At 35.4% G+C, this 16,045-nt stretch overlaps 1 protein-coding gene across 2 annotated transcripts in view; it reads left to right on the top strand.

Annotated features, from left to right (window-relative positions):
- FAM120A (family with sequence similarity 120 member A) overlaps nt 1-16,045 on the top strand; it is a 135,615-nt gene that overhangs the window by 12,733 nt on the left and 106,837 nt on the right. For both annotated transcript variants that reach the window (XM_004455563.4, XM_058301454.2), the window contains exons 2-3: nt 6,959-7,205; nt 10,828-10,910. In XM_004455563.4, coding sequence (XP_004455620.2) covers nt 6,959-7,205; nt 10,828-10,910 — 330 coding nt within the window. The remainder of the gene's footprint in view (nt 1-6,958; nt 7,206-10,827; nt 10,911-16,045) is intronic.

Genomic DNA, 16,045 nt, shown 5'->3' with positions numbered 1-16,045 from the left:
TAATTAAATAACTGCTTTTTAAGTCCTGTTTTGATGATATAATTCAGAATCTTTTTTTTATCCCATCCAAACCTCGTGTCATATGATCTTTTTTCCCTTGAGCAAATCCTCTGTATCAGATTTTTTATCCAGCTTTCCTTGATTTAAATTTTAAAAGAATTATTTATTTTGTCTCTTACAGATATTCTTAGTTGTTGGACTCCAGTCATTCATTTGTAAATTTACGACTAATCTTATTTTAAATTTATACCTAATCAGTCAGTCATTGTGGTCTTTCCAGTTTCAATTGAATTGTCTGTGGGAGCATTTGTGATTTCATGTGATAGGCTGCTTGAGTCTTTGCCGTTTAGGCTGGGTTTCTTTTTTGGATATCTGTTAATATTTTGTTCATCTAATAAAGTGATTTAAAATAGTCTTTCAGGTGGCTTCTTATAGACTGTTGACTTTTTTTTTTTAATGAACTTTTAATTTTGGAATAATTTTAGATTTATGGAAAAGTTGCAACGATAGTACAGAGTTCCCTGATATCCTTGATGTTATCCATGAATGCTAATATCCTAATAGCTATAGTTCAGTTGTCAAAACTAAGAGAGGTTGTACATTGGTACATTACTACTAATTATTATTTGGATGTCATCTGTTTTCCCCTAATGTCTGTTTTTGGTCCCAAGAGCCCAGTGCACTAGTTGTCCTGTGTCCTTAGTCTGCTGTGGTCTAGGACAGTCCTCAGTGTTTCCTTATCTCCTGGGGCCTGGACACTTGAGGAGGGACTGGTCAGGGGTTTGGTGGACTGTCCCCAGGTTAGGTTTGGCCGGTGTTGTCTCATGATGAGATCAAGGTTGTGCATTTGGGGGAAGAGGACCCCGGAGGTGAGGTGCCCTTCTCATCACCGGGTCAGGAGGTCGGTGCTCCGAGCCTGACTGCGGGGAACAGGACCCTTCACCTCTTGGTTCAGGTGCTCTGTGAGGTGCCTCTTTCCCCCTTTGCTCTGTTCTTTGGAAGCAGCGGTGGAGTCCAGCCTCACTCGGGTGGGGTGGGCGATTAAATGCCACTTCTTGAAGAGGGTGGTATTTATGTATAGTAACTGGAATTCTTCTGTAAGGAAGAGTCTCTTCTTCCCCTTTTATTTATTCAATTGTTTATATCAGTATGGATTCATGTATTTATTTTCTACTTTGGGTTATAATCCATTCTATTATTTATTTTGTTGTGCTGATTGTTCTAGCTTTGGCCAGTGGGAGCTCTTTCAGGTTGACTCCTGTGTGTGTCCCTTTGACACACCTTCTTACCTCTTTTTTTTTTTTTAAGCACTTCCTTACGTTTTGACACTACAAGGTGTTTCAGGCTCATCTTGTCTTTTCCCTGCCTAAGAGTTAGCCATTCCTCTCAAGAGACCTGGCTCTTTTTAGTGGAGAATAGTATTTAGAAACCAGGATTTGGGTCCAGGTGTTGCTCCTTGCTTCTGGCCTGTCACTGCTTCTAGGCCACTTCAGCAGAGTGTTAGGAAATACATGTTTGTGTATGAACACACACACACAAATGTATAATTATTTCTGTGTTCATCTATCTGTATGTATTTTAACTAAGCATCAGTTCTTACTGCCTTCTCCTTTGCTGATACATACAGCCTTCTCTGTTTGCATCTTTGTAACTGCTTTCTGACAGTGAAAAACCTCTCATTTACCCTTTATTGACTTCAACTCTAGTATACATGTACTTTCAGAATTGCTAACTCATATCCTTGTGAGAAACAAATTTACTAAGTACAGTACAATATTTATGTACATTTATTTTTGTCTTTAACCTTAACTGTTTCCAGTCAAAACATCCTTTTCCAAAGTTACTTAGGTCAGCTCCTTTTGTCCCCACCCGCTTCAGTGAGAGGTTATTTCATACATTTTGTAATACAGATTCATTTGTTAGTCTGCATTCTATTCTGGTGTCCTTGAAATCTGGCTGCTTTTTAAAAATTCATTTACAGTTAAAGTTCATTTTTTGTGAGGGTCAGCTGTGTGGGTTTTAACAAATGAGTATGAGTCCTGTCCACTCCCCCTAGAGTTAAGACTTAAGAGTTAAAGACTTTTAAAAAAACTCTTTTCAGTTAGTGTTTTGTTTTTTGTTTTTATTTTTTCCTAATTGAGTAACTGCTGAACCACACTTCTACTACTTACCCATTGAAAAGGCTAACCCCTGCGTTGCTCTCGTTTTTAAACAAGAAAATGAAAAAACGGTTTTTAATGCCATTTTGCATTTCTTCAGGAAAGGCATGATGGATCTTTTTTTTTTTTTAATTTTTAAAAGACACTTAGATTACATAAATGATAGTGTACGGGATTCCCATCATAATGGATTTTAACAGTGGGGGAAGAATGCTAGAATTTTAGAAATCGAAGGACCCATAAAGATCCGTCTAGTTTTACAGTTCTAGCTGGGCTGGTTGAATCCCAGGAGGTTAGTCATTATGCCAGAACTAGAACCTAGGCCTCTTTGATATTTCTGTTCCTCCACCTTCTCACTGCTGTGACTCAGAATGGTGGATGCTTTATAACATACTTGAGATAGGAAAGATGAACTAAGGCAAGGGTCAGGGATTTCTCCACCTTTGCTTTCAGTATGAAGGTTTGCATTTATGGGTGTGGTTCTTTTATCTTTTGTTTCAGGAGATTATTTCTAGGAGTCAACTGTTTGCTTTCCACCCTCTGTGCTTTGGGAGAGGGTGAGGTATTATTAATCATTTGCAAGTTAGTATTGTTGTGAAATGTTGATAGTTTGTCTGCTTTACTTTTTAATGCCAGTCTGAAACCATGTGGTCTGATGAGCAGGTAGAGCAGGGTTTTTGTGAAGACCTCCATATTCCACTGTCTGAAGTTATATGAAGGGCATTGAAACTAAACTTTTCTGGTTCTGCTGGGCATTGGCTTCTATGGGACAGAACATGTTGTTGTAATCTTTCTAAATAATTGAAGGAATCTTTGGGGACCCATGGAATGGGGCCCCCCGGTGTTAGTGCTTATTGCATGCCAGGCACTAAGCTAGATACTTGATACAGAGGTGAATAAGCTGTGCTTCTTGCTCACAGTCTGGTGAAAGAGACAGACGTGTAACAGGAAAAAGTTTTTTTTTTTTTAAAGTGTAATTCTACTACCCTGGCACACTATGTTGGTTTTTGCTCTTTCCCTTCCACTCTTTTTTCCACAAATACATAAAAATACAGTTTTACACAGCTGTATATATAGAATATAGTATTCTAAAACTGTTTTGTTTAATATTTTATCGTCAGCTAAGTTTCTCCTCAGTCTTATTAAGTGTGGCTGCTGTATTTACCCATCTCCTAAATGTGAGTTTATTTTTTTCCCTGTAGATTAGTCTTCTGTGGCCCTTTTTATGCTTTTAATGTTTTTTTTTTTTGTTTGTTTGGTAGATTGGTTTCTTAGGGCATATTTCCTGGAGTAAGATTACTGGGTCAAAGATTATTAACGTTTTACAGCTCTTGAAATATATTGCCTGTTATTTTACAGTGCTAACAGCATTCTTTGAAATCCTGCCAGATTAGATCTGAGCCCTGCCTCCAGGTTTCATTTCTGACCACTTTCCCCCTTGATCACTCTGACCTGATCACGGTGGTGCTCTCATGCTACAGACACACCAGGCTTACTTACGGGTCTTTGCACTTGGCTTTTCCTTTGTCTAAATACTCTTGGTGGTCTGCACATGACTTGCCTCTTCTTTCAGGTCTTAGTTGAAAAGCCACTCCTTATAAGATGCCTTCGGTGACCATCCTGGCTAAAGCAGCCCCAACTTTGACTTAGCCATTTTTTTACCCCCTAGGATTGTTGTGAGAATACATGAGAATAATGCCTTAAAAAGCACTTAGCACAGAGGCTGGCAAAGTAAACAGTCAGAAGATGAGCTGTAATCATCTTTATGGCCTGTTCTAATAATGGAGCTCTGAGAAAGGCTTGGACTTGGGAGATGGACAGAGCTAGCTCCTGAACTGCTTTCAGACTCAGTTTCCTGTAAGAATGGGGTTAATAGGCTATCTCACAGTGTCGATTAAATACAGTGCGCAACCCATTGTCTTTTTTTTTTTCCTCCCCCTGCCCCCTCATCTGCTCTGTGTGCATTCGCTGTGTGTTCTTCTATGAGTGTTTGCATTCTCGTCAGCGGCACTGGGTATCTGTGTCTCTTTTGGTTGCATCATGTTGCTGCATCACCTCTCTGTGTGTGCGGCACCACTCCTGGGCAGGCTGTGCTTTTTTTGCGCAGGGCAGCTCTCCTTGAGGGGAACACTCCTTGCGTGTCAGGCTTCGCTATGGGGGGGACACCCCTGCATGGCAGGGCACTCCTTGAGTGCATCAGCACTGCGCGTGGGCCAGCTCCACACGGGTCAAGGAGGCCCGGGGTTTGAACTGTGGACCTCCCATGTGGTAGGTGGATGCTCTTATCATTTGAGCCAACTCTGCTTCCCTTTTAAAAAATTCTTAAATTTTATTCTTCACACAACAATCGAACCCCATTGTCTATGAGTCAATCTGGAAACCTGTTGCCTAATAGAAAGTCTTCTTTATCTTAACACTTTATAAAGTTCATTTTGAAATCTTCATTCAAATAAATTCCATAATAATTTTATATAAAAGCACAGTATACAAAGCAAAATTAAGAGAACTAAAATGAGATATAGGGAACCAATACCATCATTAAACATTTTTAAGGCATAGCTCTGTGTCCTGGTTTGTCATTTGTGGACCTCAGAAAGTTGTGTCCATTCCTGTGCCTAAAAATGCAGTATTTTTTTTTTTTACCATTTCTTTTTTTTTTCTCTTTTCACCATTTTATTTTATTTTTTTAAGATACATAGGACACACAAATATTACATCCTAACTCTTCCTCACCTCTACAAGATGTATGAATCTTCTGGAACAAGTGGTCATGCTGTGCTGCCTGTTGTAGAACTCCTTTAAGGGGTGATGGAATGGGCAGAGAAGGGAGTGGTGACTCTATCTCCTTTCATTTAAGAGCTCTTAATAAATTATACATACTTATATTGAAGGTATCTGGGAAAAGGCCAGTAATTTCTAGTGGTTTGAAAGGGTTTTAAAGCATCACTGTAAATAGAAAGTTCTACATAATAAAATGATAACCAGATAAAGGACTTGGATGGTTTGCTGTTCATAGAATGTTAGAAGATGAAGCTGGCCTAGTTATAGAAAATTTCTTTTAAACTATTTAGAGTACAGTATTTTTGATTAAGAGATAAATCAGCATTCTCATCAGCATTCTCTTAAGAAATAAAGCATTATTTGACTAATTAGATGTCACTGTTTTATTTTTTCTTATAAAGTAAAATATTTATTGAAATAGTTATGAAGAGAATGTTTACTTTAAATATGTCTCTTTAATGGACCTGAGTTTGCCTCCAAATGAGGTTTTTTTATAGCTAACTTTCCAACAAAATTTGATAACCACTTTTATTATGGAAGTTGGTGAGAAATAGGATTAATAGAACTGTCCAATAGATCTTTCTGCAGTGGGTTGAAATGCTTTGTATATGTGCTGTCCAATCAGTATGTTAGCTAGTAGCCACATGTGGCTATTGGACACTTGAAATGTGGCTAATAGGAGTATGGAACTTAGTACTCAATTTTAATGGAAATTTAGTATAGCCACATATTGGACAGTAAAGGTTCTAGAAACATAAGTTGTTTTATAAGGAGTTACTAGGGATTGAACCAAGGACCTCATACATGGGAAGCAGGTACTCAACCACTGAGCTATATCCACTCCCCGATGAGAGTTGGGTTTTTCTTTTGTTTGCTTGCTTTATTTTTAGGAGCTACCGGTGATTGAACATGGGACCTCATACATGGGAAGCAGGTGTTCAACCACTTGAACTACATCTACTCACCCAGAAACATAAGTTTTAAGGGCCCACGGTTTTCTCCTTTAGGGCTCTAAAGAGAATTTGTTTTCCATAATTAGCAGTACCTGATTACTGTTCTCTAAAATACCTTATCTATTGTAGAAATTAAAAACTTGACAGAATTTTTAGTTGAATGAGTGAGTATGGGAAATAGGGGAGATACAGATTGTCTTGGGTAGGATTGACTTTAAATTGTTTAGGAAAATATTTTTTCAGTGCTTTTTGAAATAGAGAGGTTGCAGTGATTATTTATATTTTTAGAGGCATTGCTCCTCTGCTTCTTCCTTTGCATGTAATAGAAATCTGAGATAGTATTGACATTTCATAATGGGGAGATTCAATAGAAATAAAGAAGACTACACTGCTTTTGTAAATCACTAAACAAACAGTAAATTTAGATCTAGTCTAAATGTTGGTCCTAAGCATTCTATTAAACACTGTAAGCTTGGTCTAGACATGTGACAATTATTTTTAAGGTAAATACCTTCATTCTTTCTATCCCCATGTACTCATTGCTTCAGGGCATATAGTAATTAATAGATGACTAGGTCATGGATAGCACCTAGCTTTTAATTTTTAAAATCCTTCTGATTATTTCACCTATTTATCACATTTGTTCTAATTTGAAGAAATGTAATTGTTTCGGTTCCACTGAGAGTGTGTAACTTCTCCATCTCCCTCCTTTACACCCTTTATTTTCCTCAGTCCCTCTCTTTCTTCAAAATACTATTACAAGAGTTAGCTGGCATTGTGTCTGTTCAAGCAGGATGATCTTTGAACGTGACAAGGAATGGCAAATTAAATTGCCATGTGGATGGATTTATATGTTACCAGAAACTCACTTATATCTGTTTTTCTGTAGAAGTTTCTTACTTGAGTAATATGCTGTGTAATTTATTATGGTACTTTTTGGCTGTTTGGCTTTCTTGGATATTTTTAATATCAGAAAATTTTCAGACTCTGTGTAAGCATGTCACACTTGAGCATACTGTGAACAGTTTTACACTGTATTTGAAGTGTTTTCTCTCGTTTGCATAGGTTGCACAGAGCATCGAGGATCATCATCAAGAAGTAATTGGTTTCTGCAGAGAAAATGGTTTCCATGGCTTGGTTGCATATGACTCTGATTATGCATTGTGCAACATCCCCTACTATTTCAGTGCCCATGCCCTAAAACTGAGCCGAAACGGGAAAAGTCTCACAACAAGCCAATATCTGATGCATGAAGTTGCCAAGCAACTGGACCTGAATCCAAATCGTTTTCCTATTTTTGCTGCTCTGTTAGGTAGGTGGAGTTGTGTGAAAAGTTTGTTATAAAGGAGTTACTATACTATGAGCATATTGAGCATTTTATAAAATTTCAGTGCTTGAGTGTTTTGCATTTATGTATTTAGAAGAACCAAGGAATGGACTTTCCTTAGCACTTCTTATTAGTATTATATTTTGATGTCATAATTTTCTGCTTAGCTAATACTTTGCTCATTTGTTCTAAAATGTTTATGTATTGTTTTGTCCAGACTGAAAAACTGATTATGTGAATAAACTCAAAGTTTTGGAAAAATCAAAAATGTTAACACAGGCTTACTATGAAAATTAGGTATTTAAGTCTTCAGCATTAATTGTAATTATTATAGAAGAAAATAGGCTTTGAAATTGGTGCTGTTGTGTTTCCCCCTCATTTTCAGAAAATGTCCTATTATTTTAAGAACCCTCACTACCTTAAAAGAAAAACAGAAAAAAATAACCTTTTTTACCTTTTTCTAACCCCCACATTTAATATGATGTCTTTTAAAATTCCCTTGGAGGAATTCCTTGTGCTGAATATATAGAAAGCAGGAAATCTTCTTTACCTAAGCTTTATATACTAATTATTTTACTTAAAAATAGTTTTCCATAAGGTAATATATTCATCTCTCTTGTCTGCGTTTTGTAGTAATTTTCTGTCTTTTCCCTTCTACCAGCTACCCTTGTGCTTTCAAAGTGTATATATGTCTCTGGCTACTTTAATATCCAGCTCTAATTTGCCAAGCTGTTGTAAGAATTGTGTCCAAAATATGAATTGATATGATCTGAATGAAGACCTAAGGTCTCCTGTGATTAAAATACATGAATTGTAGTGATGGAATTTTGTGCTTTTTGGATACTCAGGGCCCATTTTAAAATATATGTCATCTCCAGATAAGTGAGATATTATTGCATTGTCTTTTACTTTGTATTCTATATGGGTTAGTAGCCCAATTCAGTTGTATTTAAGAGGGGACTTAGCCAGTTATCAAAAAGATTTTTATAAACACTCCAAGATTTTTTTTAAACTTGGACCTGGTTTGCAGATGGTTCCACGTGATATGAGGTACCACCCGAAAATGGATATCCCTGAAAGGCAGTGGTGAGGGGAAATCCTGCCAGTGGGTGGAATTTTTATTTTAGAGAGATACCAGAGATTGAACCCAAGACCTTGTACATGTGAAGTGTGCATTCAACCTCTGAGCTACGCTTGCTCCATCAAAATTTTTTTTACACTATTTGCGAGGGAACCACAATTTTTTTTTTATTTTCAGTATTTTGTGGTAGCACTTGAATTTTTATTGTATAACTATCAGCCAACCAGTCAACAAAATCCTGATTTTAAAAGTTGTCTTTCATTTCTTGGATTTAATCTCAAATAATATATATTTAAATTAATACTAGTTTCCATTCAATTTCTAAGGAAGTGCTTGTGACTTGGGACTCAAAGGATTAGAAAGTAATCTTTTACATATACTTTATTTTCAAAACTTTAAATGTCAGAATTTGATATAAATGATTAAATGGCTGGGCACATGTGGAAAGCTTCATGTTTGTTTACGTTAGGTAGAATGACATGGGCATCTTAATTGACTATATGAGTGGGAAAAGTACATGTTTTTAGAATGTGGCAGTCAGCATATTTGAAAGGTGGAAGAATATTTGTTTATGTTATTTAAGAAACATTAGATAAGTTTCTTGGGAGATAATGGCAACCCAGACTCTTCTAGTTAAATTATTTTGTGAAATTTTGAAATAAATGTAAAACATATAGTACAGTTACATTTAATTAATCTAGGGCCTGGAATTTCTTCAAAAAATTTAGTCATTTATAGGTAATTTTTTTTTAAAAGATTTATTTATTTATTTATTTCTCTCCCCTTCCCTCCCCCCCCAGTTGTCTGCTCTCTCTGTCCATTCGCTGTGGGTTCTTCTGTGACTGCTTCTATCCTTATCAGCGGCACTGGGAATCTGTGTTTCTTTTCATTGTGTCGCCTTGTTGTGTCACATCTCCGTGTGTGCGGTGCCATTCTTGGGCAGGCTGCTCTTTCTTTCGTGCTGGGCGGCTTTCCTTACAGGGTGCACTCCTTGTGCGTGGGGCTCCCCTATGTGGGGGACAACCCTGCGTGGCAGGGCACTCTTTGCGCGCATCAGCACTGCGCATGGGCCAGCTCCACACGGGTCAAGGAGGCCCGGGGTTTGAACCATGGACCTCCCATGTGGTAGACGGACGCCCTATCTATTGGGCCAAATTCGCTTCCCTATAGGTAAACTCTTAAAATGTGAGCTTTTTTAGTCTAGATTTTGAAAAAGTATCATTGTTCTCAAATGAGAAAGTTTTTCTTTTCCTCTTTTATAACAGAAAGTATAGCTATGTAAGTTTTGTGTCTGAGAAGCTGGGTGGAATTTCCCTTAAGTATTTGGTAAAAAGCTATGAGTCTTTCTAAAGTAATGCTTTCAGCCCAAGTTTTAACAGTGTTACTAATATTTAACTTGGCTTAAATGTTTTTTTCAAATCTAAGCTTCAAACTTATTTCATACTTCTTTCATAGTAAAATTCTGTGTAATCCATTAACAGAGGAAAATAGTGCAGAGCAGTGTAGACCATAAACCTGGGCATTTATAACTTATCTTTCCCTATCTGGACATTATAATTATTCAATATTTTGTATGTGTGGGTTTAGAATATTATGATAAAGCAGTATTACAAATAATCCCATCTTATTTTGCTTTCTGTTAGTAGCTAATTAACGAATCTAATATCAATGTGGAAAATTATGTAAGAATCATGGAATTATTTAGGAAATCATTACTTTTAAATTGCATCAAATAGCTAATACACTAAAGATGTTAGTATATTAATATAGTGAGTATACACCAAAAAGTGTAATTTTTCTACTCAGTACAGTTCTTATTTATAGACTGTGAGAGTACTGCTCATAGGATTTAATGCTTAATGGCCTGCTTTAGTATTGTTATACTATGTTCTTTGTCATGCATGTTTGTAGGTTTTGGTAGAAATTTCTGGGGGTGGAGAGTGTTGATCCATGTTATTATCAATAGCCACTGTCATTTAGTCTGCTTAGAAAGATTTTATCATTCCATAGATTCTGTATTTGGCAGTTGATCCTGGTTCACATGATACAGTTTGAACCATAGTTGTTTTATGAACAATTGAAAACTTTTATCTAGTCAGTATTTGGCATCCTGGCATTACCAGGCTGACCTTTTGCAAACTGCTATTTTTTTGTTGTTGTTGTTATTCTGGGAAGTTGCTTAGATTTTTATTTAGTACTTAGTTTGAATGCTGTTGGAGCTATGCTAGAAATTCATGTCTTGCTTGAGGCAGCTGGAAGAAGCTTGCAGTTAGAATAAACTTGCCTGATGTATTTTGCTTTTTATTTAAGAGATTAAGAAATATTATCACTTTTGAAGTTTTATGTGGTGTATTAGATGAGGTGGTCCTAGAGAAGTTATTGTAAAGTCTGAAACAAAGGTAATCTAATAAATTTGTTTTATTAAATATAGTAAATCTGTTATTTTAAAACAACAGTGATTTTTAAAGTTTCCCTTGCATCACTTATGATCATTGGCTTTTATGTTATGCATATTTTATATTCTAGGTAATCACATTCTACCTGATGAAGATTTGGCTTCTTTTCATTGGAGTTTACTGGGTCCAGAACATCCACTAGCCTCGCTTAAGGTACAAGCTTTATTTCACTTGCAGCATTTGTAATAATCAACTTCTTAATTTAATGTTATAAATTTTGTTCCTTTGTTAAAGAAGGAAATATGTTACAAAGTTAGTAATAAAATGTTTCCGCCTAATTAAAGACACTCAATACCTTTAAGAAATACAAAACAAAAAAACCCAACCTATTTTATCTTACCTTTGCCCAGTATCTATATTTTTGATAGATTTATTAATGTCCTTAAAAATTCCCTTGGAGGAATTCTTCATGCTATGTGCCTAGATAGGAGGAAAGCTGCTTTTTATGTAAAGTTTTTGTATATTTTCACTTAAAAATACTAATTTTTCAATAGGTGATATATTCATCAGTCACTGGAATCTACTTTTTTTTTTAGCATAGTTGGAAAAATTTCATAACTTTCTTACTAATTTGATACAATTATAAAATAGTTCGATTTAGGCTTTAATGCTTTTTCATTAGAGAAATGGCCAGTTTACTCTGTTTTATTAATACAATGGATTTTCTTATCTTTCTTTCCTTTCATTTCCCTTCCTGTGATACTAATAAACATCAGAAAAAAGATAGTTAATTTTGATTTTCTCAGTGGGAATGTTTGAGAATTTGATTTACACAGAATCATAATGAGTGAAATTGTATAAGCTGCTAACAGACTTCAACTTGTACTTTTTAGTGATTTCCCATCATTTTCTGAATTTAGCTGGTGTAGTGAATTTGCTCAGGTATTCTCCATTATTAGTGTTTGATCTTAATTACCATTAATATTAAGGTACATGTGCCTCTCAAGATTTGGGCAATTAGGAAGACCCTGGGACGTCAGTTGTTTTTCTAAGCTTCTAGCTCTGGTACTAGGTTGTTGGCAAGTGAGGCATTGGTTTCCTCATATTAAAGGGAGAAGGTTAAATTGAATGGTTTCTGAAGTCACTTCTTCCTGTAAAATTCTACGTTCTGTCTTCCTCCATGAACAATTTTGTTTGGTGCTTAGTTTTAAATTGAATTTTCCTTCCTACATTTTAGCTTGTAGTTCACTTTGTGTGATACTTGAAAGTTTAAATGGAATTCCTTTCCTTTCCTTGACATTTAAAATGCTTTTATTTTTCATCTGTTGTTGATGTATTGTAAAATATTTTCCTTTTTTTTTACTCTGTGTGGTTCATTACTTGATGTGGGCTCTTTTCACCTTGTTTGAAGGTCAGTTTCTCTTCTCGTACTAGAAATTACTTGTTTTCTTTTGCTTTTTTTCCCTTGAAGCAAATCTTTGTTTGCTCTTAGCCAAAGAGTTTTTCATGTGTCTTCATTTATGAAGTGATACAATTTGTATTCTTGATCACAAACTCCTTGTGATACCATTATTGAAATTAAGGTTGGGAAAAATAAACTCTATAATCACGGTGGACTTAAAAATGTCACATCTACTTTCTTTAGATTTGTTAAGTATTATGTTTATAAGTTGAGACACAAATGAAGGCCTTTTTCTTACAGGATTATATAGTTTTGAATACAGGAGTGAGAAACTTCCAGGATCTAAGACCATATGCTTATGTCTACCTAGCCTATTTCATGTGAATTGAGGAGCTATTTGAAGAATTATTAGAATATTAACTCAATCTATTGACAGGTCAAGAACGCCATTATCATGTGTGTTTTCTAACATTTTAACAAAAAATTTTAAGTATACACGAATTCAAAAGAAAAGAAAAATGTTCATCTATATTTTCATTTCTGGTTCAACAAGTAACATTTTGTGACATTGCATTTCCTATATAAAGTATATACATATATCCATGTGTTCTTTTTTAAACTTGCACTATATGGAAGTTGACAGGTATCATTATACTTCATCCATGAATGCTTCAGCTTGCTTCAGCTTGCATCACTATCACATAAAAATAAGGATATTTTCTCCTTTAATCATATTACTGTTATATCAACTAAATTAACAGTAATCCTCTAAAATAATTTATTATCCAGTTCCTCTTCAAAATTTTCCAGTTGTCCCCAGGATCCAGTCAAATTTTATGCTTTATTTTAAAGATTAGCTGGGTAGTACATCTAAAAACATTATCAAGAAAGTGAAAAGACAACCCACAGAATAGGAGAAAACAGTTGCAAATCATATATCTGGTAAGAGTTTAATATCCAGAATATATAAAGAACTCCTACAAGTCAACAACACAAATTTTAAAATGGGCAATGGACTTGAATAGACATTTCTCCAAAAAAGACAAATGGCCAATAAACACGTGAAAAGATCTTCAACATTATTAGCCATTAGAGAAATGCAAGTCAAAACCACAAAGATGTACTACCTTATACCCACTAGAATGGCTATTATTTAAATAAGAACAAACAAAAACAACCCAAAACAGGAAGTGTTGGTAAGGATGTGGGGAAATAGAAACCTTTGAACATTGTTGGTGGGAATGTAAAATGGTATAGCTGCTGTGGAAAGTAGTTTGGTGGTTCCTCAAAAATTAAACTTAAAATTACCATTTGTTGACTACTTGATCACACTTCTAAGTTTATATGAAAAAGAATTGAAAGGGACTCAACAGGTAATTTACACTGATGCTCATAGCAGCATTGTTCCCAGTTGCCTAAAAGTAGAAGAAACCAAGTATCCATCAACAGCTGACTAGATAAACAAAATGTAGTATATACACACAATCTAGTATTACTCAGCCTTAAAAAGGAATGAAATTCTGATACATGTGACAACATGGATGTATCTTGAAGACATTGATGGAAATGTCAGACAAAAGGATACATTTTGTATGATTATACTTGTATGGAATAGCTAGAATATACAAATGCATAGAGACAGAAAGTAGAGAATAGGTTACCAGGGGCAGAGGATGAGGGAATGTAGAATTAATGCATAATAGATCTAGGGTTTCTCTTTGGAGTGATGGGAGGGTTCTGGTAATGGATGGTGATGAAGGTAGCACAACATTGTAAATGTGATTAATCCACAGAATGGTATGCCTGGAAATGGTTGAGATGGGAAATTTTACATTGTATATATACTCCTAAAATTTTTTAAAAAGGAGCAATTTAAGAGACAATGACAATTAAATGGAATACATGATCCTGGACTGCCTCTAATGCTGGAGGAGAAAAGGAATAAAGAAACATTGGGACCTATGAAACAATTGGAATATTGACTGTAAGCTTTATAGCAGTGTTAAAATTCTTGAACTTGATAACTGGTCTTTAAGGTGATACATAATTGAATATCCTAGTTCTCAGGAAATGTACATGAAAATATTACATGTTCAAGGATGCTGATGTATACAGCCTGCTCTCAAATGTTTAGAAAATAGGTAGATAGACAGATGGATTGGTGGATAGAATGATAAATAACATGTGTCAGAAGGTTAAAATTAGTGGATCTTGGTATTAGGATGGGGGTCGTATGTTGGAGTTCTCTCTGTGTGTTTTGTATTGTTTTTGCACCTGTCTCATAAGCTTGAAATTATTTCAAAATAAAAAGTTGAAGGAAAAAAATGAGCTGGATGTTTTTATGAGTAACGGGAAAGCAATACAAAGTATATTTTCAAAGAACTTGATAAGTTGTGGGATTTTTAAAGTCACATTCTCAAATGTAAAAATTGTATTTGTTGGCCACATTTTTTGCATCTTTTGTATACATACAGTCATTTTCTCTACAGTGCCTCACTTTAGTCATCTTAACAGGGATGGAGAGATATTGGGTGTACTTTTTTTCCATGAGCATTACTGATGTATATGTGTTCTTTTTTAGCCCTTTTTCTCAGTTATAAAACTTACTATATTTTTTGAGAATTTGGATAGTTGTTGCTTATCCATAATCCTCTTAGAATTTTATTTTCTCAAATATTCTTATTGTTTTTTTTTATTAGGCTGGAATGTCAAGGGGGTCACGATTACAGTATTGCATGTTAAGGGATACTTCTAATTGATTAGGTAATTTCATGTAATACCAACCCTCTCCGAATAATAAATAGTCTAGTAGATTTGAGTTTGGTGGTGAAATTCTAAAAATATAGTTTGGTAAATGGAATAGGCCAAAGGAGACTTGAACTTGAGGATGCAAAATTGAATATCTTTAAAAACTGTGTTTCCAATCTTACTATTTTAAAAGAAACTAATAAAGATCAGGAGGTGTTTCATCCTTTTACCGTCTAATGAAAACCACAAGTACCATGCATAGGAAGTGATCAGTATCTCATAATTTATCTAATTAAAAATCCACAGTGTATTGGCAACACTAAAAATTTTTAATTCACTTGTCACCCAGTCAAGTATATCGGTTAGAAACCATGACATCATCCTTTCTTTACATAGCTCCAGTTATGCTAGAGCATAATTAACATGTCTGGTTTGGGGCTCTGTGGTTTAAAAAGCACAAGAAGAGCTTGGAATGATGAAGGAAGAGTAAGATGATTAAATTGTTGAATAGTATCTACAAAGAGAAACAGTTTTTCACTTTGATGAGGGCTAGGAAGGGAACAAATTTCTGCTTTGTGCTGCTTTATTAATCAGTAGGTCATGTTTACTAGACTACAAATGCAATACTGGACATATTTAGAACTTTGATTTGCATCGTGACAGTTGAAAATAGAAAATGGCTAGTCAAGTTTTAAGTTCTTTAATACTTCAGTTTCAATATTGAGTTACTAGTAAGTTTGTATCAAATTTCTTAGATTTCCAAGTAAAGAATACTTCATTTGTGTTTAGGACAATGAGAGACCGTTTCATGTAACTTGAAAATTCTTAAACTTGGAGTGAGGGACAAAAAGGTAGCTTCTAAGATGCAGCCAATTCCGTAATAAAAGAAGAAAAATAGGGACCTGGTTGTGGAGGTCCCAGGCTGAAGCCCTGTAGGACTTAAGTGCAGAAAGACTTGCTCTTTTGAAGATGTTCCCACTGCCTGCTTTGACCTAGGCCATTCTGCTCCTTTAGTTTGTTTTAGTGTGGCAGAGTGTTGTATATACGAGAAGCTGAACAATTCAAACATGGTTATCTGCTCCAACAACAGACCAGGCATCCTGGGGAAACAGCACTAGGTGGCGGCAGCAGAGCCCAGGCTTTGGAGGTCCTGGGTCTGGGCTCTCCTTGCAGCTCCATCTTTAGCCACCTCCACGTC

This window comes from Dasypus novemcinctus, chromosome 8, assembly GCF_030445035.2.
Source record: "Dasypus novemcinctus isolate mDasNov1 chromosome 8, mDasNov1.1.hap2, whole genome shotgun sequence".
Classification (NCBI taxonomy): domain Eukaryota; kingdom Metazoa; phylum Chordata; class Mammalia; order Cingulata; family Dasypodidae; genus Dasypus; species Dasypus novemcinctus.
Note: the sequence above shows the minus strand (reverse complement) of the source record. Positions and strands in the feature narration are given on the sequence as shown.